The sequence below is a fragment of the Mya arenaria genome, chromosome 10 (assembly GCF_026914265.1).
Source record: "Mya arenaria isolate MELC-2E11 chromosome 10, ASM2691426v1".
NCBI classification, from domain to species: domain Eukaryota; kingdom Metazoa; phylum Mollusca; class Bivalvia; order Myida; family Myidae; genus Mya; species Mya arenaria.
Window position 1 is genome coordinate 4,598,425 of NC_069131.1, and position 24,090 is coordinate 4,622,514.

Genomic DNA, 24,090 nt, shown 5'->3' on the forward strand with positions numbered 1-24,090 from the left:
GATCTAATACCACGGTCTAGAAATACGATCTATTACCACGGTCTAGTAATACGATCTAATACCACGGTCTAGTAATACGATCTAATACCACGTTCTAGTAATACGATCTAATACCACGGTCTAGTAATACGATCTATTACCACGGTCCAGTTATACGATCTAATACCACGGTCCAGTAATACGATCTATTACCACGGTCCAGTTATACGATCTAATACCACGGTCCAGTAATACGATCTATTACCACGGTCCAGTAATACGATCTAATACCACGGTCTAGTAATACGATCTAATACCACGGTCTAGTAATACGATCTAATACCACGGTCTAGTTATACGATCTATTACCACGGTCTAGTAATAACATCTATTACCACGGTCTAGTAATACGATCTATTACCACGGTCTAGTAATACGATCTAATACCACGGTCTAGTAATACGATCTATTACCACGGTCTAGTAATACGATCTAATACCACGGTCTAGTAATACGATCTAATACCACGTTCTAGTAATACGATCTAATACCACGGTCTAGTAATACGATCTATTACCACGGTCCAGTTATACGATCTAATACCACGGTCCAGTAATACGATCTATTACCACGGTCCAGTAATACGATCTAATGCCACTGTCTAGTAATACGATCTATTACCACGGTCCAGTAATACGATCTAATGCCACTGTCTAGTAATACGATCTATTACCACGGTCCAGTAATACGATCTAATGCCACTGTCTAGTAATACGATCTAATACCACGGTCTAGTAATACGATCTATTACCACGGTCCAGTTATACGATCTAATGCCACTGTCTAGTAATACGATCTATTACCACGGTCCAGTAATACGATCTAATGCCACTGTCTAGTAATACGATCTAATACCACGGTCCAGTAATACGATCTAATGCCACTGTCTAGTAATACGATCTATTACCACGGTCCAGTAATACGATCTAATGCCACTGTCTAGTAATACGATCTAATACCACGGTCTAGTAATACGATCTATTACCACGGTCTAGTAATACGATCTCATTCCTCGCGAATGCTTCTATACCAGCAAATGAGAAAATGACTCATATAACAAAGCCAATACATGACCGATGGGAATTCGGCTGTTGTTTTCGTTATGTAATGGCAGAATGGTGTTTTAGTTGTCAGAGCTCATCTATATGATTATATGTGAATCTATCCGGCGATCCCATTGGCTGAGGCTTTGGTATGAACACTAACGAGTTTTAAAACTCTAAAACGCGAGTCACTATTGAGCTCAACCAAGAAATGGATGACTCTTTTTATTGCTATGAATGTTTCCAACAATTGAGAGTTTTATTGACACCTCTTGTATATATCTCTATTATTTAGCAAAACAATTTATGACATGTATTATCGAAAAATAGTTGTATAATGTAAGAAAACCAATCTACAAATGCATACAGTTCACTCGTTCGACTCTTTTGATATTTATCAGTTGGTATTTTTGAATATTTTGGAATATTTGAATAAAATAGACTTGTTACAAAATAGCCGTTCCAACTTATCGCATGTCTTTAACTTGTATTCACAAATCCATGTATGTCTCTATATTTTCATATTTGATTCAGACATTATTGTTTTTGGAATAATACTTTCTGATGTGATCTTTGTAGGTTTAGCTTGTTATTTGAAAGGGGTCTGTGCGTGGAAAATAAGTCAAACACTTTTTGGCCTTCAGCGATTTAAATGAAGTAAAGAGCAAACACACACATCTGTTAAAACTGTATATTTGATGTACTTTCGCTCATTTATTTGGCAATTTTGTGTCAAAATCATCAGCTTCATGTTTCATCTTTGACATGAATGCGGGCGGATAGAAAATCCGACACGAGGGCACGTGCAGAAACCGGTAACTAAGCTTGCCGAGTAACCGGCCTCGCATCGTACCCGAAGGTCGATTTATTTTTATCTGTCCCGCATTCATGTTAACAAAGAAAATCTTGCATATCGAAAATATAAATATTAGTGCAATTTTGACGATGTTAGAACTGTTTTATATATTCCTCATAATTACGCGTGCAAAGTTGTTTGTTAACGCAAACGTGTTTACGTTCAATAATTTGTGTTATTTTCTGAGCATATTTTTTTATGTACATCGTTCTGACTCTGTTCTTCTAAATCGTTAAATATTTAATTTAGTATCATTATCAATTACTATTATATTCTAAAACAGCGCGTAGGTTTTTCCCGGGGTGGATAAGCCACGATTTTCAAACGTTTCAAAAGATACCAACATTGTACAGGGTAGTCAGAAATCAACATTTAACAAACAGGTAAACAAAGATTTTAGAGAACAGCTGGGTCTGTATTACAGAAGCATCTTTTGTAATTTCTAACATATTTTAACTTAAGTATAATATTTGGAAATGTTATAAACCTGCAAAAAATGATTCTTTAAAATGAATTTTTCAGTGTCCATATTTTAATTGCAGAATCGATACTATGCATAACACTTTCTACCTGTGTAATTATACAGTTAAGAACATTGTTGAATTTAAGGAAAAGGTAAAATCTTACCTTAAGATGCTTCTGTATTAAGGCCCCAGGTCTACTTGTGAGTCAGACACCTTAAGTCGCCCCCTGTTACCCTGAATAATCATCATGTGTGAAGTATTTTTTTCTGCTTAAATTTAGAAACTAAACTCAAACAATATGTACAATACAGTTTCGTTGGTTTTATTCTGTGACATATTTATCAAGTGTTCATTTCATTTTAGTTATTTGTTTAATGAGATAGTATTGTAATATGTGTTGTAAAGATATTCATGAGTATGCATGTTGATCGATTTCATTGTATGTAATTATGTTGATAGTGTGAACTGAAATAAATTAATGTTCTGTTCTGTTCTCATTGTATGTAATTATGTTGATAGTGTGAACTGAAATAAATTAATGTTCTGTTCTGTTCTCATTGTATGTAATTATGTTGATAGTGTGAACTGAAATAAATTAATGTTCTGTTCTGTTCTCATTGTATGTAATTATGTTGATAGTGTGAACTGAAATAAATTAATGTTCTGTTCTGTTCTCATTGCATGTAATTATGTTGATTGTGTTAACTGAAATAAATTAATGTTCTGTTCTGTTCTCATTGCATGTAATTATGTTGATAGTGTTAACTGAAATAAATTAATGTTCAGTTCTGTTCTCATTGTATGTAATTATGTTGATAGTGTGAACTGAAATAAATTAATGTTCTGTTCTGTTTTATATTTGCCGTGTTGTATGTTACGCCGAAATAAATCTGGATCTGTGCTCTGTTTGATGGGTAAAACAACAGAACCACAATTGACTCTTGTATCTTGTAGCAGATAGAACATACACGTATTATAAATATCAAAGCGTGCTTTCTGATTATGCGTGGAATTTATCGGAGGCCGATAAGCAATTTCATTGTCTTGCAATGTAGGTTATAAACGAAATTTACCTAATAATATATTTCGAACATTTGTATTGGTGATCTGTTTTAATCAAACTTGACGTACAATACAAAGCATAGACACATATGTGAAAGTTCCATGAAGACACGGGAGAACTTTTGGCTCAATCATGAATATGGCCTATTGTCCAACGTTTTACGTAGACAGGACATATAAACGACCACAATTTTGATGCAAGACATCAAACACGCGGCGGAATAGGCTTACATGAGAATATATATATATATATGTATCATAATTCCAATGAATGTAAACATACGTTTAAACCTTTTAAGAAGTGATACAATAAGGGACACTTTAAAAGATATGTTCGATACACTTAAGGTTGATATGTGGGCCTGTTTCAATAAGATATCTTAGTCGATATCTTACGCTGCTTAAGAGTGCTCGGGTCCAGAATAACGGGCAGAATCTGTGCAATAAATGTCCTTGCGATATTTTTTATTGAAACCCAATATTTAAACGAAAAGCTACAGAAACAAGCTCAGTAGCAAAAAGTTTAAACATAAACCCGGTTTAATGGCATTGGGTAAACGCCAAAGACATAGAACATAAAATCACAAACAAGAAACATGGAAGAACAGAACAAAACTCCACAAACAGTACAGTGCATATATACTATAAATATCTAAACTAGGTATGTTTATCAAGGATGGTTAGTTACCGCCTTGGAACGGTCAGTAAAATGTAAATTTACTGGGGATTTAAACCAGTTTGTGTGCACAACCTCACTCTTATCCCAACAATCCCGAATAAATCAATAATGTAAACGTTTGAACGTCATCATATATTTAGGTATTTCACCCAACATTTGCCTCTCAAGTTATTGCCATAATCTCGTTTAAATTAGTAATTCTTAAATTTTCTATTTAAATATAAAAACGCTAGGTGTGTTTATCAGGGATTGTTAGGTACCGCCTTGGAACGGTCAGAAAAAATGTAAATTACTATAAGTTATAATATTAAGCCTTACGATCATTACTGAAACTGGGCCCAGGTGTGTGCTCGCCTAATGTTTGCCTATTTCAGTAATCTGAGTATAACGCTAAGGGCTATACATGAACCATGTCGTTACTATCGATAAAAGCTACGACCGGTATGCGGGTGAGTAAATTGCGATTTTCAAGCACATTGCTTTTACTTGACAAAGGGAAATAACCACTGCGTCTGACCGGTGACCAGTCTAAATGAAAAGGATAATTTTGTTGTTATAGCCGTCTGGCTAATATTTCTTATTCGCCAGACGGCTATAACAACAAAATTATCATTTTATATATATAATATCGGTGGTTTATCTTTTCATGGACTTGCAAACGGTTCCTTAACAACATAGTTGTCGGAGAGTTGCAGGAAATGTGTTATTGAAAAGTATTCACTCTTCTTACAATCTTAAAGTTATTCTTGAAACATGTTTGTGACGTCATCCATTGTTCTTTTTTGTACTATAATGGGTTATTGAACTGCGTCCCGTACTTTATTTCTACTTAAACTGCCCAATATTTGAAGAATGGACTGTCCAATATTTAAATATGTCAGCAAAAAAGTGCTTCGTCACTGCGTCCCTTACAATCTTGTTATCAGTACTTAATGTTTTCAATAAATGTATTATTTAGTAAGTAGTTTAAGGTTTATCAGTCAAATTGATGTTTGTTATACATGTGTATATATTGATTTTGAATAAGTGTGTCACTTTGAACATATATCCCTATAGACGCACCTTCGGGTCGGGCAATACGACTTTGTTACACTCGTTCTGTGAAAGTTCCATGAAGATTAAAGATTGTCTCCATCAAGATAGCTTACAATGTACACATATATGGATGTAGCAACAATTTGACCGTACACGACCAAGTCGAAATTCGCATATATCCTATAGAACTGTGTAAACAAGTTTTATTTAAATGTGAAAGAAAATTCACTCAATTACATAGTAGATAACAAAATTAGCTGCTTTTAACGAGTTTGAGACTTACCATGGCAATAAGTTTAAAAATAATATTGAAAATTTATCTTTTGGGTCATAGAATTGAGGTCAAACCATTATAATATCATGAAATATGATACTTAATCTTGTTACGCTGAAGATGTTTCCGGAAATTGGGGCTTGCAGCAGATCAAGGTTTCCAAGGTTTCTTGGAACATCTTTGGCTTAACTGTTATTTATAAGCAACACCTTAGCTCTTATGTAGAGTTTGCTTATGTAAATGTAATTCTATTAGTTTGTGTTTTCGAATTAGACGAAAATTAATTTCCCAAATTAAATATAATGAAAGCAATGTGGCACTGTAAGTCAGCACGAGGAAATGTGGTTTTGGTCAGTGAACTGATCATTCACTTTCGGAACTGGCAAGACTTGGCTATTTTTTAAATAGTTGAAAAAACAACAACAGTTTTTGATGGATCTTTTGTGTAAATTGATCATGTTCGATTGCTTATCTGAATAAGAAATATGATACAAAATTAAATGGAATTGTATATATTTTCAAACGTAAATTGTTTATGTATATCATAGAGATCTTACTGTTTTGTTATACTTCTTAAATGTATTGACTGTGTGTGAATTGTTTGTAAAAGTGTATAATATGATGTGTATTTAGTTGACTGGTCAGATGCTTACACAAATGCAGTAAATGTATTTCTAAAATTGTTGTTCATGTTTATTAGCATAATCATTTATGACCTTCATACAGTTAGTCATAAGTCTTAAGGTGTATGTCAGAATATATAAGTCAAATTGAAATAAGTAAAAGAAGTTGTACGTCAAGAACTTGATTTAAAGTTTCTAACAAAACATTTTGTGTGATAGGATAGTAGGTTCTCGTGCGCTTATACCATACCCTTAATAATTGTTTAAGACGCCTGGAAATCTCCATGAGGCGAGTTTGTCGTTTGGCGCCTTTTTGTGTTTCTATAAAGCGTTTTTTATGGCGGGTTTTCCTTTGGTGCCTTTACGATTTTGCCAACACGATCTTGGTTTTAGGTGTATAACTAGCGACGTTTTAACCTGAACAGCCAGTGGTCAGGATTGGTGAAACAAACTCTATTTTTTTAATTCATTCCTCTACATCATGTTGTTCACCATCCTATACCATACTGCCAGCTATGGAGGTGTTGACTATATGTATTAACAATTGCAGGGTTTAACTGCGAATTTCACACACACAGCAAATGCGGTGTATGAATCTTAGCGAGTAATAACATCGTGGGAGATATTTCATTAACACCATATAGACATTTAGTTCGACTAAATCTATAAAAGGAAACCTATAATGTACTCTTACGCACGAACACACGCACGCACACACACACACACACAAACACTCACGCACGCACACACGCACGCACACACACGCACGCACACACGCACGCACTCACACACGCTCAACTTCTTTATGTAATGGGGGATGTTTATACTTGTTACCATTATAGTCAGAACATTCCAGCTTGTCAAAACGTCATTAATACGTCGTGAAAACGTTTTTAGCTATGGGGACGAGTTTACCTGCGGTCCTGAAAATATGTTTATATTTTTTACCAAAACGCTGCATTTCGTAACTTTTGCAGTCAAAACGAACAAAAGCTTCATTGACATAATGTTTACCGCAATTTGGTTGTTGATCTGTTTCAAAGAGAAGTTAAATCTTATAAATTTCATTGTTAACCGTCTTTACCAAAGCGGTTATTAATTTTTGTCAAATGCTTTTAAATACCAAAAGGAGAAGTTCAACAATGGTTTATCCCAGCGCAAGCGAAGGGTGTTTCGCGGAAACGAGTATTACCGAGTTTCCACAAAACACCCAGCGCGAGGGTCGGGATGGACCTATCTTACACGAGCGGCTCGGTGTATGTCCGAGTGTTTAGGTCAAATTGAATTTGCGGGGATTAATTTTAGTCAAATGCTTTACCAATTGGCAATGTTTAAGCGTGTTGCATTTACATTGAAATGTGATCAGTTCATATTAAACAAATCACCATTACGTAACAATTGTGGGGATTTGGTTAGCTAACGTTATAGCCGGAATGTCCTAATACAAGAGCATAAGTATCTTCACTGGCCAATAGTGTAAGAAAGCTTTTTCTCCCACCTCAGATAAGTAGATCAAAAAAAAAATTGGCCACGCTTTTTCTCCCACCTCAATTTAACAAAATAAAGTAAAAATGTATTTTTTCGTTGGAACTCTTTTGTGCGAATTGAAAATAATGTGTGTATAGATATATATAGATGGCAGCATTATTTCCTGAATGGAGCGCGAAAAAAATTCACGATGCCATTTGAAGCGAGAAATAATGAATTTGGATTTATTATATTGCCACAAAACACGGTTTCCATGATGCTACAGCATTTGGAGCTCCTCGGCCATTTTTATCGAAAACAACCTCGGATGTATTCCGGTACATCAGTAGAAGTAGTAAAATTTTGAATTATATCGTTAATAATTATATGTAGTGTTTTAGCTTGAATGTATTGATCATAGTTTAAATTGATTGCCAGTGAAATGTATTATTGCAAACATATTCAAGATTCCCAATATTTCATTAACTTTAACTGCTAAATTAAATTTCTACGCGCTAAATTTGCAGCGGACTTAAAGTGTACCGATTTCTGACTTTGTAAACCGTCCATAAACATCCGATGTTGTTTTCGATAAAAATGGCCGAGGAGTTCCGAATGGATGCTACTGACGACGGTCTTCAACAAGGGAGGTTATTGTGGGATGACAATAAAAAAGTTCCATACGAGTACTTGTTTTACCTTTGCCCTAGGGGGCAAGATCAGAATTTCTAGCATGGCCAAATTTTTGGATCTACTTATCTGAGGTGGGAGATAAGAATTTCCAGCACGGCCAAATTTTCTACTTATCTAAGGTGGGAGAAAATTTTATCAGTTTACGTCGTTAAAATGATTCGAACTCAAAAGAGACATTTGCTATCTTCATAGTAAGCAAAGATAATTCACTTTTGCTAAATTTGCAGCTGAAACGTCGCAAAGATATCATCAAATTATGCTGCTGAAAAGATTTTATTAAAATATAATGTTCCCCTATATGCCGTTTTGTCAAAAGCATCAAGTGGTCAAGTCCAGCATGCCATTGAATTTGAATGGTAAAGTCGTTCTCGAATTATTTGCATATATGTGTTCTGATTTTCAAAACAACACTTGGACCTTAAATTTCGAACTATTTACTCGGAATAAAATGTGGGTCATGCACAGATCATGTAAACCACTCTAGTAATGCAACTACATGGTCCTCGATCAAGTCGCTCTCCAATCAAAAAGAAATGTTAGTCAAATAAAAAAAAAATAAGTGCCACTTTGTCGGAAACAAGGTGTTTTAAGAAATGCATGGATTAATAGTTGCACAGTTTTCAAATATATAAGCCTTAAAATGGATCCGGACACAATAACAGGTCACCGACTGTTGAAGTGAGACTTCGATCTGTGACAACTTACTTCTGTGTGTGTATACCACGTGATAAATTACGTCATATATGCTACGTCGGAAGGCAACATTAAGCTTAAAATAAAGACTTAAATCAAAGATAACTTTTCCTTTACTACACCATTTTAAATAAAACAAAGGGCAGTCTATGCCGGTTAAAGAGCACCGCCTTTGTTTTATTACCGAAGTTTGATAAGGTGATTAGTTTCATCAAACACTTGGACAAACCTGTTTCCAAAATTATATTTTGACAGTGCTCCGTCAGAAGGCCGTATTGTGAAAAGGTTTGTTGAAGTGTTTTAAGAAACTTAACTCTCAATCAAACTCTGGGAAAAGACCGAATGCGGGGCTATTTAAGCGGCGTAGACTACGAAATGTTGTATTTAAAATGGTGAAGAAATAGTGAAGTTATCTTTGTTTAAAGTCTTCAATCCAAGCAAAATATTGCCTTCCGACGTAGCATTTATGACGCAATTTATCACGTGGTATAGACACTGTTCCTTGGTTCATCTCAATTACAGGGCAATCCACCACCCAAGTATCATAGTCGTACATAACTCGTCCTCGTATTATTGCACGGATCAAGTTATCTGAAGAATTGCATGCCCGTGACGTTCTAACACCCTAAATGGGTCATCGTCAAGGGCAACATACCACGGCAGGTTCGTTCGTCAAATTCGTTCGTGTATCATATTCTTTTCAAACTACTGCGAGGACAGACTTCATAAGACTGCTGATCGTAAACTAGAACCTCATGTCCTGAAAACCAATGTATATGTGTGTGTAACTGTTCACATGCACGATATGTTGCTTGCCACCGGCCGGAAGCCAAAAATGAATTCAATGTAACACACTACCCAAGGGAAATAACACCGATGTAAAACATATAAGAGAAAAAACATGACTCGTCTCGCCTTCAATATGTGACAGATTTGAAATGAGCAAAAGGTTTCCCAACCAATTGGTAGTCCCTCCGAGTCAAAGCATCTTATAGCAATCTTAAATGCGTTGTTAAGCTTAATGGCGATACATCAGATAGCATAAACATACAAAAATCAGTTCGCCAAGGAGGTGTTTTATCTACATTTTACTATTTAATCTACGTCGACAACCTTCTGAGAGATCTTGAGATCAGTAACAAAGGCTGCTGTGTTCTTTCAACCAAGTCCGGCAATCCTGCATACGCCGATGATATTGCCCTGTTGGCGCTATCTACCTTGAATCTTCAGAAAATGATGGACATTGTATATCGCTACTGTAAGTCATGGCGAATAGACATGAATGTAAACAAGTCAGAAATAATGTATGGTGACCAGATAATCCCTCAAACTAATAGTGCGAACCACCTGGGTGTGAAACAAGTTTCTAACATGAAGTGCAAAGCACAAATTGAAGAGAGATGCCAAAAAGCTTTAAATGCATTTTTTGCAATGACTGCTCAAGGTGTACATTCACATGGTCTTAATAAATTAGTTTCTGTTAATCTCTATGTTAAAATCATAATGCTAATTGTTCTCTTTTGTAGTGAATTATGGAATAATATTGTACAAAGCGATATAGCTTCAGTTAATCGCTTACAGCATTTTATGGTTAAGAAAATTCAGGGATTTCATTTTCGCACGAGATCTGATATGTGTGAATCAATGCTTGGGCTTCATAAATTGTATTCATCGGTGATCATTAAGAACTTGCTATTCTTACATTTGATACTTTGTCTAGACTCTAAATGCACCACTAAGAATATTTTTCTACGACGATACTTTCAGTTTGTAACAGATAGAAATGTTTCTTTAGGTTTTATTCCTGATATATGTAAAATCATATGTACATATGGGCTTCAAAGCTTTATCAACAATGCTTTAGTTAATCCAGAACGAATTCCCTGTAGACGTCAATGGAAACATATAGCTAAAACTATTGTTTCATTGAAAGATACCTCATTATGGTCTGCACGAACTTTGTCAGAAGATGATTTTAGTCTATTCAGAATTTTGCAACCGCGTGTAAGTAGAGCAACAGTGTATGATATATTTGACTTAAACTGTTATAAACATATTCGAATGTTTATTGTAAAACTGTGGTACAAAAGGCCACCACAATTGCCACAACGATGTCATGACATCGTTGTGGCAATTGTGGTGGCCTTTTGATGTGACGTGTATACTGATGACGGAAGTGACGTGTATACTGATGGCAGTAGTGACGTGTGTACTGATGACGGTAGTGACGTGTGTACTGATGACGGTAGTGACGTGTATACTGATGACGGTAGTGGCGTGTATACTGGTGACGGTAGTGACGTGTATACTGATGACTGTAGTGACGTGTGTACTGATTGCGGTAGTGACGTATGTACTGATGACGGTAGTGGCGTGTATACTGATGACGTTAATGACGTGTGTACTGATGACGGTAGTGACGAGTTTACTGATGACGGCAAAGGCGTGTATACTGGTGACGGTAAGTGACGTGTGTACTGATGGCGGTAGTGACGTGTGTACTGATGGCGGTAGTAACGTGTGTACTGATGGCGGTAGTGACGTGTGTACCGATGACAGTAGTGACGTGTGTACTGATGACGGAAGTGACGTGTGTACTGATGACGGTAAGTGACGTGTGTAATGATGACGGTAGTGACGTGTGTATTGATGACGGTAGTGACGTGTGTACTGAAGACGGTAGTGACGTGTGTACTGATGACGGTAAGTGACGTGTGTACTGGTGACGGTAGTGACGTGTGTACTGACGACGGTAAGTGACGTGTGTACTGATGACCGCTATTCATAGCTAATGTTAAACTGTTGATGATAGTACCCGACAATAAATTAATATTGACTTGACTTGACTTGACTTGACGTGTGTACTGATGGCGGAAGTGACGTGTGTACTGATGACGGTAGTGACGTGTGTACTGATGATGGTAGTGACGTCTTTACTAATGACGGCACTGACGTATATACTAATGACGGTAGTGACGTGTGTACTGATGACGGTAGTGACGTGTGTACTGATGACGGAAGTGACGTGTGTACTGATGACGGTAGTGACCTGTGTACTGATGACGGTAGTGGTGTGTATACCGATGGCGGTAGTGACATGTATACTGATGGCGGTAGTGACATGTGTACTGATGACGGTAGTGACGTGTATACTGATGACTGTAGTGACGTGTGTACTGATGGCGGTAGTGACGTGTATACTGATGACTGTAGTGACGTGTATACTGATGACTGTAGTGACGTGTATACTGATGACTGTAGTGACGTGTATACTGATGACTGTAGTGACGTGTGTACTGATGGCGGTAGTGACGTGTGTACTGATGGCGGTAGTGACGTACTGATGACGGTAGTGACGTGTGTATTGATGGCGGTAGAGACGTAATGATTGCGGTAGTGACGTGTATATTGATGACGGTAGTGACGTGTATACTGATGACGGTAGTGACGTGTATACTGATGACGGAAGTGACGTGTGTACTGATGATGGTAGTGATGTGTATACTGATGACGGTAGTGAAGTGTATACTAATGACGGCACTGACGTGTATACTAATGACGGTAGTGACGTGTATACTGATGACGGAAGTGACGTGTGTACTGATGATGGTAGTGATGTGTATACTGATGACGGTAGTGAAGTGTATACTAATGACGGCACTGACGTGTATACTAATGACGGTAGTGACGTGTGTACTGATGGCGGAAGTGACGTGTGTACTGATGACGGTAGTGACGTGTGTACTGATGATGGTAGTGACGTCTTTACTAATGACGGCACTGACGTATATACTAATGACGGTAGTGACGTGTGTACTGATGACGGTAGTGACGTGTGTACTGATGACGGAAGTGACGTGTGTACTGATGACGGTAGTGACCTGTGTACTGATGACGGTAGTGGTGTGTATACCGATGGCGGTAGTGACATGTATACTGATGGCGGTAGTGACATGTGTACTGATGACGGTAGTGACGTGTATACTGATGACTGTAGTGACGTGTGTACTGATGGCGGTAGTGACGTGTATACTGATGACTGTAGTGACGTGTATACTGATGACTGTAGTGACGTGTATACTGATGACTGTAGTGACGTGTATACTGATGACTGTAGTGACGTGTGTACTGATGGCGGTAGTGACGTGTGTACTGATGGCGGTAGTGACGTACTGATGACGGTAGTGACGTGTATATTGATGGCGGTAGAGACGTAATGATTGCGGTAGTGACGTGTATATTGATGACGGTAGTGACGTGTATACTGATGACGGTAGTGACGTGTATACTGATGACGGAAGTGACGTGTGTACTGATGATGGTAGTGATGTGTATACTGATGACGGTAGTGAAGTGTATACTAATGACGGCACTGACGTGTATACTAATGACGGTAGTGACGTGTGTACTGATGACGGTAGTGACGTGTATATTGATGACGGAAGTGACGTGTATACTGATGATGGTAGTGATGTGCGTACTGATGAACGTAGTGACGTGTGAACTGGTGACGGTATTGACGTGTGTACTGATGTCGGTAGTGACGTGTGTACTGATGACGGTTGTGACGTATGTACTGATGACGTTAAGTGACGTGTGTACTGATGACGGTAGTGACGTGTGTACTGATGACGGTAGTGACGTGTATACTGATGACGGTAAATGACGTGTATACTGATGGCGATTGTGACGTGTATACTGATGGCGTTAGTTACGTTTATACTGATGACGGATGGCGTGTATACTGATGGCGATACTGATGGCGGTATTGACGTGTGTACTGATGGCGTTAGTTACGTGTATGCTGATGACGGTAGTGACGTGTGTACTGATGACGGTAAGTGACGTGTATATTGATGGCGGTAGTGATGTGTATACTATTGACGGCACTGACGTGTATACTAATGACGGTAGAGACGTGTGTACTGATGACGGAAGTGACGTGTATACTGATGACGGTTGTGACGTGTGTACTGATGAACGTAGTGACGTGTGTACTGGTGACGGTAGTGACGTGTTTACTAATGACGGTAGTGACGTGTGTACTGATGACGGTAGTGACAAGTGTACTGATGACGGTAAGTGACGTGTGTACTGATGACGGTAGTGACGTGTATACTGATGACATTAGTGACGTGTGTACTGATGACGGTAGTGACGTGTATACTGATGACGGTAGTGACGTGTATTCTGATGGCGTTAGTTACGTGTATACTGATGACGGTAGTGACGTGTATACTGATGGCGTTAGTTACGTGTATGCTGATGACGGTAGTGACGTGTGTACTGATGACGTTAGTTACGTGTATGCTGATGACGGTAGTGTCGTGTATACTGATTGCGGTAGTGACGTGTGTACTGATGACGGTAGTGACGTGTGTACTGATGGCGGAAAGTGATGTGTGTACTGATGACGGAAGTGACGTGTGTACTGATGGCGTTAGTTACGTGTATGCTGATGACGGTAGTGACGTGTGTACTGATGGCGTTAGTTACGTGTATGCTGATGACGGTAGTGACGTGTATACTGATTGCGGTAGTGACGTGTGTACTGATGGCTGTAGTGACGTGTGTACTGATGGGGGTAGTGACGTGTATACTGATGACGGTAGTGACGTATGTACTGATGACGGTAGTGACGTGTATACTGATTACGGTAGTGACGTGTATACTGGTGACGGTAGTGACGTGTGTACTGATGACGGTAGTGATGTATATACAGATGACGGAAGTTAACTTTAATCATGATAATACATCGTCTTATTTTATTATAAAAAGCTTTCAAGCATACAGTATGTATTTGATAAGAACAACAGAATCTAAAGCTGATAAAAATGAAACAAAATGTAAGTATCTTTTTCTATTAAGTTATGTTGTATCAAGTTTGACCTTGAATAGACTCAGATATTGAGACCAATAGCAAAGAAATAAAGTTCTCCACGTTACATCGTATCGGGGAGAACCTTTGTCTCAACGTGGCCATTTCAAAACTGGTTTGGGCAGTTTTAGTCACGTGATAGCTATAATTGAAAGGTGGGAAAGGGTGTTTGCGTGTCATTTCTACGGAGACATTCGTCTTGGGAACATCAAGTTTTTAAAACATTCAAATTCATATTATTTTAAAATATAGGCGAGAAGGAGAATTATATAGATGATAAAATCATATTTGTATTTGTAAAATGGAGCATGTTGAGATATGTGCGTTATCTGATATTTGGAGGGTTAGTCTAAGAAACATTAATTGTTTCGCGCATTGTTACGAACACAGGTTTCCTCGTCCATTTAAAAAACAAAAACGGGGTTTTACCTGGGCGGCTAGTAATCCAGAGATACATATTCGATCTTATCACTAAACAATGCATGGCGTAAGTTTATTTAACCATGTTTTTTTATTCTGATACAATCGTGACATGCTCAGTTTGGGGGTGATTATTATTTATAATAGTTGATCGGAATATTTGACAGTCGGATATGTGTATGCATGTTTTTTCAAGCATTTGTTTTGCTACTGTTTTGTTGTCCCCCCATGTATCTGTTGTTGCCCAAAATAAACGAGTCTCATAAGCAGTGTGTGTTTGCTTATGTTTTTGTTAAGGGTATGTTGAGACCCGCTGCGCAACATTCACCATTGATTGAATGGCGGACGATGAACAAACTATTCTACAGTGGTATGTTTACTTGCGGACCTGTGCGCGTGTGGACTGGCCGTACAGCCGGGAATACAAGTTGATGTCATCATTGTTTAAAATGCTCTAATACATCGTACTTTTTGTAATTGTTTAAAAGAAACTGCCTCTGTATATTCTCCTATATAAAACTAAATACTTTTATTTTCAGGTCACCAGTCCATTGTTAAGTTGTGTTACATTATGTATGTTTGTTATTCATGTCGGAAAATAGCTCATTAATCTAATGTTTCTTGTTATCATATATCCGACTTTGAATAAAGATTTCTGTATCTTGTACAATGCCTAGGACGCTACCAGTTAAACATTGTATAAGGACTCCGTGCGTATATTTATATTGACTAGGTGACTATGCCGGCTTTCAACGAACATGCTTATATGTAATCACTTATAAAGAAAACAAGTCAGACAAGTTAATGGAAATATTATTCAAGATTAATTCATTACACAGAATCACAAATACAATAATCAACATTAACATTTAGCAGAATACATAATGAAGATATGTAAAGAAAAAATAATGAAGAAAATTTGAGTTCGCGTCAAAAATAAAAACAACAATTTTAACCAATCAAAACTTGTTACTCTACAAAATAGTAGTCCCAAAATAAAAATAAAAAACAAAACAAATCGGGGAAGAAAAAACAGTAACGTTCATCCAAATAATTAAGTTATTTTATAGTCAAAATAAACTCAAGTATGTAATTACGATATCGCCTATTGGGTCGTATTGTTTTCCTATGCCGTTGCTGAAACTGTACTTCATTGTAAACGTTGTGTTTGTAGTTTTGTGTTAGGGAGAATACCGGAATACCATCAAAATCCTGACTGTCCAGTGATCAAACCAATTTAAGAACGCTTAGACGAAAAAACCCGGAACGCATTGATGAAAAGCTAATGCTTGGTTGGCGCTCTTGTCAATGTTAAGTTAATGTAATGCCGGCCATCCATGAACGTTTTGGTAAGTAACCGTCGGCGTCACAATCAATTTACTTCTAATTTGTTGTTATTTTTCAATACTAATTTTCCATTAAAATGGTGTCCTACCTTTTAAACAGTATGTGTTTCTGCTTCGTACAATTTGATCAATACGAACCTTTAAGTGCTCCTATTTGTTTAGCTCTATTAAGATCACTGTTGATTAGGTTTTAATTTTGTTCTCTACATTTAGCGAAATCCGGGTATCTTAAATAAAGCAAACTTGTTTATTTATTTTAAACCTTCGCATTAACAATCCTCCAGTGAACAGCAAAGAGATGCAAGGAAAATGATATAAGTCTGTTAAGTGATGAAAGCAATTAAATGACACTGCTTAATGCATGCGTTCTTGATCAAGCATGAGTGATAAGTGTAAATACTAAAGTACCGCAAGCGATTTAAAAAGCTCGTCAGCTTTTCGAAGAATGGGGCATACTTTGTCAAATTGTTTAATCCGAGTGATGGGACTTGACACATGAACGGATTGTTATGGTTAATGATTTAATGTATACAATTTTCATTGAAAGGCTTCAAGTTTGGCCAAAATAGAAAATGTCACGTGGGCAACGAAGCATTTGTTTTGTAAAAAAAACAGGAATGATTCGACATCTCATCCAAAGTTCGAACCAAACACTCACTTATTAAGGTTGATCTCACTTATTAAGGTTGATCTCACATATTAAGGTTGATCTAAGCCTTGAGCTTCAGCTTTTCGCACAACTCGTGTTTCCTTTACTCTTAACAACAAAATTTAACATTCGTTTGCTAAGACGAAAGCTACCGCAAACCATATCATCACCCGAATGGCACAAGGTGCGCCTAAGCTACACGTCGCCTATGATACAATCACGTGTGTGTGTGTGTGTGTGTGTGTGTGCGTGTGCGTGTGCGTGTGTGTAAGCATTGCCCATTCGGCGAGTGCTCCAATAAGATTGTTAGTCATTTTAGGTTTTGGAGCATAGTACACAAACATAATGTTACCCTGGTTACAGCTATCCTGTTTTTTTTAACGTGCACCAGTGTATAGCACTGTCACACGGGACCCCCAATTACCGTCCCTCCCGGAAGACGATTAGTATTTTTAAGTGGTGAGGCGGGGAATCGAACTTGCAGGATCCCTGAATTAACAGTCATGTGTGTTACCACTATACCACGGATCCGCTCACAATCAATCACTTATCAACCACTCTGTATTGATATGAAGAATGGCAAAATCCGTAATATTTGCAAAACAGTTGTTTCTATTAAAGTAAAGTGGCATTTCATTGAATTATGCTAATTAATTACATGTTCTAATATCAACTTTAACATGCTCTGATAGTAGTTTAAATTTTGTGAAAAACAAGGTGAATTCATGGGAAGCAATCTGATTTAATTTGAACATTAAAGAATATTGTATAAATAATGAACCCGGATTTTACTTCACTTATCGAGCTTTATCTTTTCGGAACACAGCATAAACACTCTCAAATTGTCCGGTTCGTTACCCTCGCTGTACGTTAAGCTTTTTTAAATAAGAAAAAAAAACACTTTACAAAACGTATACCGTGGGTAAAACTACAACTGTGGTACTTATTGGGGTTTTTTGCTGAATATAACTTTTTTAGCTTATATTTATTTGTTATTCATTTACATGTATTATGCAAATACGAATGTAAGGAAGCTGGGATAAATTATAAGTCGTTTAATTCTGTTTTCATCTGTGCCATCGATGGACATGAGCCTTACACAGGCGCTTCGAAGCTGGTAAACAGAAATATGTATTAGTGTCCTTTTGGTCCTTTTGTCTTACATAGTTGTTGTTGTCCGTGGGGTCTTCATTCGTGGCCACTTGGTTCCTCATAATGAATGCGTCTTTAACAAAGTATGTTTATTAAAATTGTTTATTTAGCATAATTTAAGACAGACATTTCTCCCACCTCAGATAACTAGATCCAAAACTTTGACCTTGCTAGAAATTCTTATCTTGCCTACGGGCAAAGCTAAAACAAGTACCCGTATGGAACTCCTTTTTTATTGTCATCACATTATTACCACCCTTGTTGAAGACCGTCGTCAGTAGCATCATGGAAACCTTGTCTTGTGGCAATATTTAGAATCCTAATTAAATTTTTCTCGCTTCAAATGAAACCATAAAAAGGTTTTCACGCCCCATTCAAGAAATAATGCTGTACTCTACTCAGAACTATTTCACAGAACGATTTGACTATTAACATGATTTGAATCACTGCGCACATATCCATGACAACCACGAATCATCACAAATCTATCGGCATTTATTTTCACTCCGCACAAAAGAGTTCCAACAATTTGTTTTTTTTTACTTTATTTTGTTTTACTGAGGTGGGGTTGGGATGAACCTATCTTACACTCTCGGCCATGGAAGATACTTATAATCTTGTGTCACATCTCATATATATATAGCATTGATCCAACTTGTGTCGTATTAAATAAAATTATCAGTGACTGCATTATCGGTGTAGTTAACAACCATTGTACATATATTACACATATATAACACATACATTACACATATATTACACATACTTTACACATATATTGCACATACTTTACACAAACATAACACATACTTTACACATGCATTACACATACTTTACCCATACATAACAAAGACAAAACACATACTTGACACATACATTTCACACACATAACACATACTTAACACATATATTACACATATATTACGCATACATAACTCATTCATTACACATACATAACACATGCTTTATACATACATTGCACATAGATAACACATACATTACACGTGATGAGAAATGCTCATAGCGCCACAGGGCGAACTGCCTCGCTGTGGACGTTAATATATGTAACATGCATTGCCACTGACAAAGCGCCACAATGCAAACTGTCTCGCTGTGGACGTTAATATAGGTAACATGCATTGCCACTGACATAGCGCCACAATGCGAACTGCCTCGCTGTGGACGTTAATATAGGTAACATGCCACTAGCGCCACAGGGCGAACTGCCTCGCTGTGGACGTTACATGCATTGCCACTGACTAAGCGCCACAGGGCGAACTGCCTCGCTGTGGACGTTAATATAGGTAACATGCATTGCCACTGACTAAGCGCCACAGGTCGAACTGCCTCGCTGTGGACGTTAATATAGGTAACATGCATTTCCACTGACATAGCGCCACAATGCGAACTGCCTCGCTGTGGACGTTAATATAGGTAACATGCATTGCCACTGACATAGCGCCACAGGGCGAACAACCCCGCAGTGGACGTTAATATAGGTAACATGCTTTGCCACTGACATAGCGCCACAGGGCGAACTGCTTCGCTGTGGACGTTAATATATGCTTACTGCCTCGCTGTGGCCGTCAATATAGGTAACATGCATTCCCACTGACATAGTGCCACAGGGCGAACTGCCTCGCTGTGGACGTTAATATAGGTAACATGCATTGCCACTGACTAAGCGCCACAATGCGAACTGCCTCGCTGTGGACGTTAAAATAGGTAACATGCATTGCCACTAGCGCCACAGGGCGAACTGCCTCGCTGTGGACGTTAATATATGTAACATGCATTGCCACTGACATAGCGCCACAATGCGAACTGCCTCGCTGTGGACGTTAATATATGTAACATGCATTGCCACTGACAATACTATTAATGTTTTTTTGTCTTACATAGTTGTTGTTGTCTGTGGTGTCTTCTTTTGTGGCCACTTAGTCGCCTCAGAATGAATGAGTCCTTAAAAAGTATGTTTGAATTGGTTGATTTAGCAAAATTTAAGACAAAAGTATATCTTATGTTACATCTTATATATATGTATATATATATATATATATAAACAATTCCCTAATCGCCCATGTGTTTGTTGTTCGGTTTGTAAGTTTAAAAGGCAGGTCGCATTGAAAATAGTGTGTGGGCAGTGTAAATGCGCCATACTTTAAATTGACCTAAAGTATCTGCTTTCCACATCTCGATTTTGAACATCAATCATAATGGATCACTAATTCCATTTACGTCTAATTTTAGGTTATCAAATTGTATATAAAGCAATTTGAGAACGGGGTTGGCTCATTCTGTGCGGACAATTTCAAAAGGCAATGTTACGCTTACTCCTTCTCGGGCTCTGTGGTTTGGTGCTTGTTACCATCCCTTCAGCCAGGACATACGGTAAGAACTGCTTTCTTTTCTTATGCAATTGTTATAACTAATTTGACATTTCAGCATTTGGTTTTATCATTATATTTATATTTATTATTATCATTATTATTATTATAATTATTGTTATTGTTGTTGTTGTTGTTGTTGTTGTTGTTATTAATATTATTATTATTATTATTATTATTATTATTATTATTATTATTATTATTATTATTATTATTATTATTATTACTATTATAATTATTATTATTATTATTATTATTATTATTATTATTATTATTATTATTATTATTATTATTATATCGAGACCCAGATAAAAAAAATCGGAATAACGATATTTCGGATAAACAATTTTTAAAAATATTACTGATATTTGTTACATACGCGGGCTTAATTTCATTCTTTAGCAAGCGCTCAGTGTGCTTCATTAACACCTATTATTATTATTATTATTATTATTATTATTATTATTATTATTATTATTATTATTATTATTATTATTATTATTCAATTCAATTCTATAATTTTGTTGTTGTTGATGAAGTATAAGTCAACACCTAATTGACTCCAAACCAGCAGCCACTCCAACCTCAAATCCTGGATCCGCCCCTGGTCGTGATTTCTTGTATTTCAATGTTTATTCAACCATACTCGATCATATCGAAGGACGATAAAAAGATGTTGGACATTGTAGACCGTGTACGGGGCACGGGGCAACTTCTTACAGATTACAGTCAAAGTTATTTGAACGATATGTTTGTATACATTAGAATTGCGTAATTTTCAGATAAGCTGACGGATTTCGAAATCCTTGAAGCTGTCGAAAGGGCACTGGAGACTGACATCAATGCCCCAGAGGTAACAACAAACACTTTATACTAGAATATCCGATTAGCGCAGTGGTTAGCGCACTCGCTTTCGACCATAAGGGTCCGGGTTCGCTTACTGGCTTTTGCACATGTGAGTTTGTATTGTGGTTACCAAATCGGACGCGTGGGTCTCGTCCGGGACTCTATTTTCTCCCTCGCGTATCGTATCATGTTAACGAGAATGTTAATATAATGTTGTAACGTCTTTCACAATCGTTGCCAAGTAAATCTGAATTCAATACTTGTTAATATACTATTTTTGTTGTGCTACACACGCGGGTTACCCCCACCGCCCACCACATCCCCCACACACCCCCCACCTCTTGAAAGGCGGTTTTCAAAGGCCTCTGGGACTTAGGAAGGTGTTACGCGGTACGCAGAAACTCTAAATTATTCATTTTTTGGAACACATACTTTTTGACTAATAAAATATAATTTGATATGCAGGATTCGGATAGACAATGGTTGAGTGTTTGGTACACAAAGGGGAGAGGGTTACACCCTAATACTTGATGTATTATGTACAATTCATATGTTTAACAGTATTAAACTTTTTTTCAAGTTGTTCAAATGGTTCCAGTTCAGTGAACAAGATGGCAACCAAAGCATTTTTTGAATAAGATTCCCCAAAACGACTATCACTAGCACTAGTGTGTGTTGACAGGATTCACTCCTCCTAGAGGCTCATATTGTCTGTCCAAACTTATCTCTGCACGGGCATATAGCGTCTCTATAAACTGTTATATCGAAACACTTAAAACACATCCTTGTAAGAAAGAAGAATGCAGATGGCTTAGGTAGTAGGAATCAAGCATTAGTTGAATTGTGCCCCAGCGCTGTCACTGAACGCACTGTTTGTATAACTAATACAAGTTACCATGGATTTCTCATGATTGTTTTAGGAGCGGGGATTCAGTGTTAATGACTGCGACGACGAAGACTGTGTGGAATGTTTTGCACAATGTGAAGACTACGATGCTGTCTGCCGGGAGCAATGCGCAGAAGCATTCGAGCTCCGTACCTATACCGCCAGACGCAACAAGTTCAGGTAGATTGTAAACTATAAATGAATATTTTATATAAATAGCATTCGTTGTAATTGCATAATAATTAAGAAAAAAACATTCCATTGGGCGATCCAATTAATAGGATTTTGTTTTGTAAGTGTAAACAATATCAATAGAAGTAATGAATTGCTGCATAAAATATACGAAGAAGGCAACCAACATAGCATTGATCCAACTTGTGTTGTATTAAATGAAATTTTCAGTCACTGCATTATTGGTGATGTTAACAAACATTACACATATATAACATACATATATATAACACATACATTACGCATACATTACGCATACTTTACACACGCATTACACACACATTACACAAACTTTACACAAACTTTACACATACATTACACATACATTACCCATACTTTACCCTTACATTACACGTGCAATACACATGCATTACACATACATAACACATACTTTACACATACAGTACACATACATAACACATACATTACACATACATTACACACACATTACACATACTTAACATATATATTACACATACATAACACATACACAACACATACATCACAAATACATAACACATACTTTACATATTCATTACACATACTTAACACATGCTTTACACATACATAACACATACATTACACATACATTACACATACATAACACATACTTTACACATACATTACACATACATTACACGTGATGAGAAATGCTCACTTAGCAACATTTGCGTTTTACTCAAATTAAATCATTTCCAAACGGAATTAACGTGTTTTGAAAGACGGTCAGGAATGTAATCAGTTCTTTAAGTTCTTAATTATATTAATAACGAAAACGAGTAGAAAGAATATATAATGGGGACATACGTCCAATGGGTTAAGTATGGTGTATATAGACAAAATCCATGATTGTGGCCGGATAAGCTAACGTTTAATTTTATTTTGTTATCTTTTTGTTTTAAGTGAAATTTACATACTCACAGATTGAACGTTTTTACAACTTTTTTTATTTTCTATCTTGGAACGAGCCCTTTTTTGCGAAAATGCATGGAAACCATGCATGGAACGGAACTATGAAAATCTGTGATCTGATATTTTACCAACAGTCTTTTATCACTGGTTTGCAGATATTTACGCAACAACTTGCTCATTCCAAGTTAACAAATAAAAAAGTTGTAAAAACGGTAAATTTGTGAGAGTGCAGCTTTAAGGGTATAACGTAACTGAATCTGTTATATCAACAAGTAATCTTACGAAAGCCAGGAATGTATCGAATGATTCTGATGAACACCTCGGTTTCAAGCAATAATTTATCCGTCAAACTGACAAATCAAATTCATACACCTTCCATATCATTACTGTTTACCGTTGCTTGGTTTATCACCATTTACAGTGTGCTGAAAAAGACGCTGAATGCCAGGAGGACG

The 24,090-nt window shown here is 37.0% G+C and overlaps 2 protein-coding genes across 2 annotated transcripts; both read left to right on the top strand.

The window, feature by feature from the left end:
• Positions 1-11,359: 11,359 nt before the first annotated feature.
• LOC128205991 (clumping factor A-like) lies at positions 11,360-13,145 on the top strand. Its single transcript, XM_052908108.1, has 2 exons — positions 11,360-11,518; positions 12,306-13,145. Exons 1-2 carry the CDS (start codon positions 11,360-11,362, stop codon positions 13,143-13,145), a joined length of 999 nt encoding a protein of 332 aa, XP_052764068.1.
• Positions 13,146-13,660: 515 nt separating this feature from the next.
• On the top strand, positions 13,661-22,676 carry LOC128205992 (prestalk protein-like). Its single transcript, XM_052908109.1, has 4 exons — positions 13,661-14,006; positions 14,300-14,632; positions 21,543-21,613; positions 22,527-22,676. The coding sequence occupies exons 1-4, from the start codon at positions 13,661-13,663 to the stop codon at positions 22,674-22,676; spliced, it is 900 nt and encodes a 299-aa protein (XP_052764069.1).
• Positions 22,677-24,090: the final 1,414 nt, after the last annotated feature.

Excerpts from the sequence above, each read along its gene's own strand:
- LOC128205991 (XM_052908108.1), top strand. The coding sequence starts at position 11,360 with ATGACGGCAAAGGCGTGTATACTGGTGACGGTAAGTGACGTGTGTACT. Across the intron at positions 11,519-12,305 it reads GTACTGATGACGGAAGTGAC|AGACGTAATGATTGCGGTAG; the intron begins GTGTGTACTGAT and ends TGATGGCGGTAG.
- LOC128205992 (XM_052908109.1), top strand. The coding sequence starts at position 13,661 with ATGGCGTGTATACTGATGGCGATACTGATGGCGGTATTGACGTGTGTA. Across the intron at positions 14,007-14,299 it reads TGACAAGTGTACTGATGACG|TGACGTGTGTACTGATGGCG; the intron begins GTAAGTGACGTG and ends TGATGACGGTAG. Across the intron at positions 21,614-22,526 it reads CTGACATCAATGCCCCAGAG|GAGCGGGGATTCAGTGTTAA; the intron begins GTAACAACAAAC and ends TGATTGTTTTAG.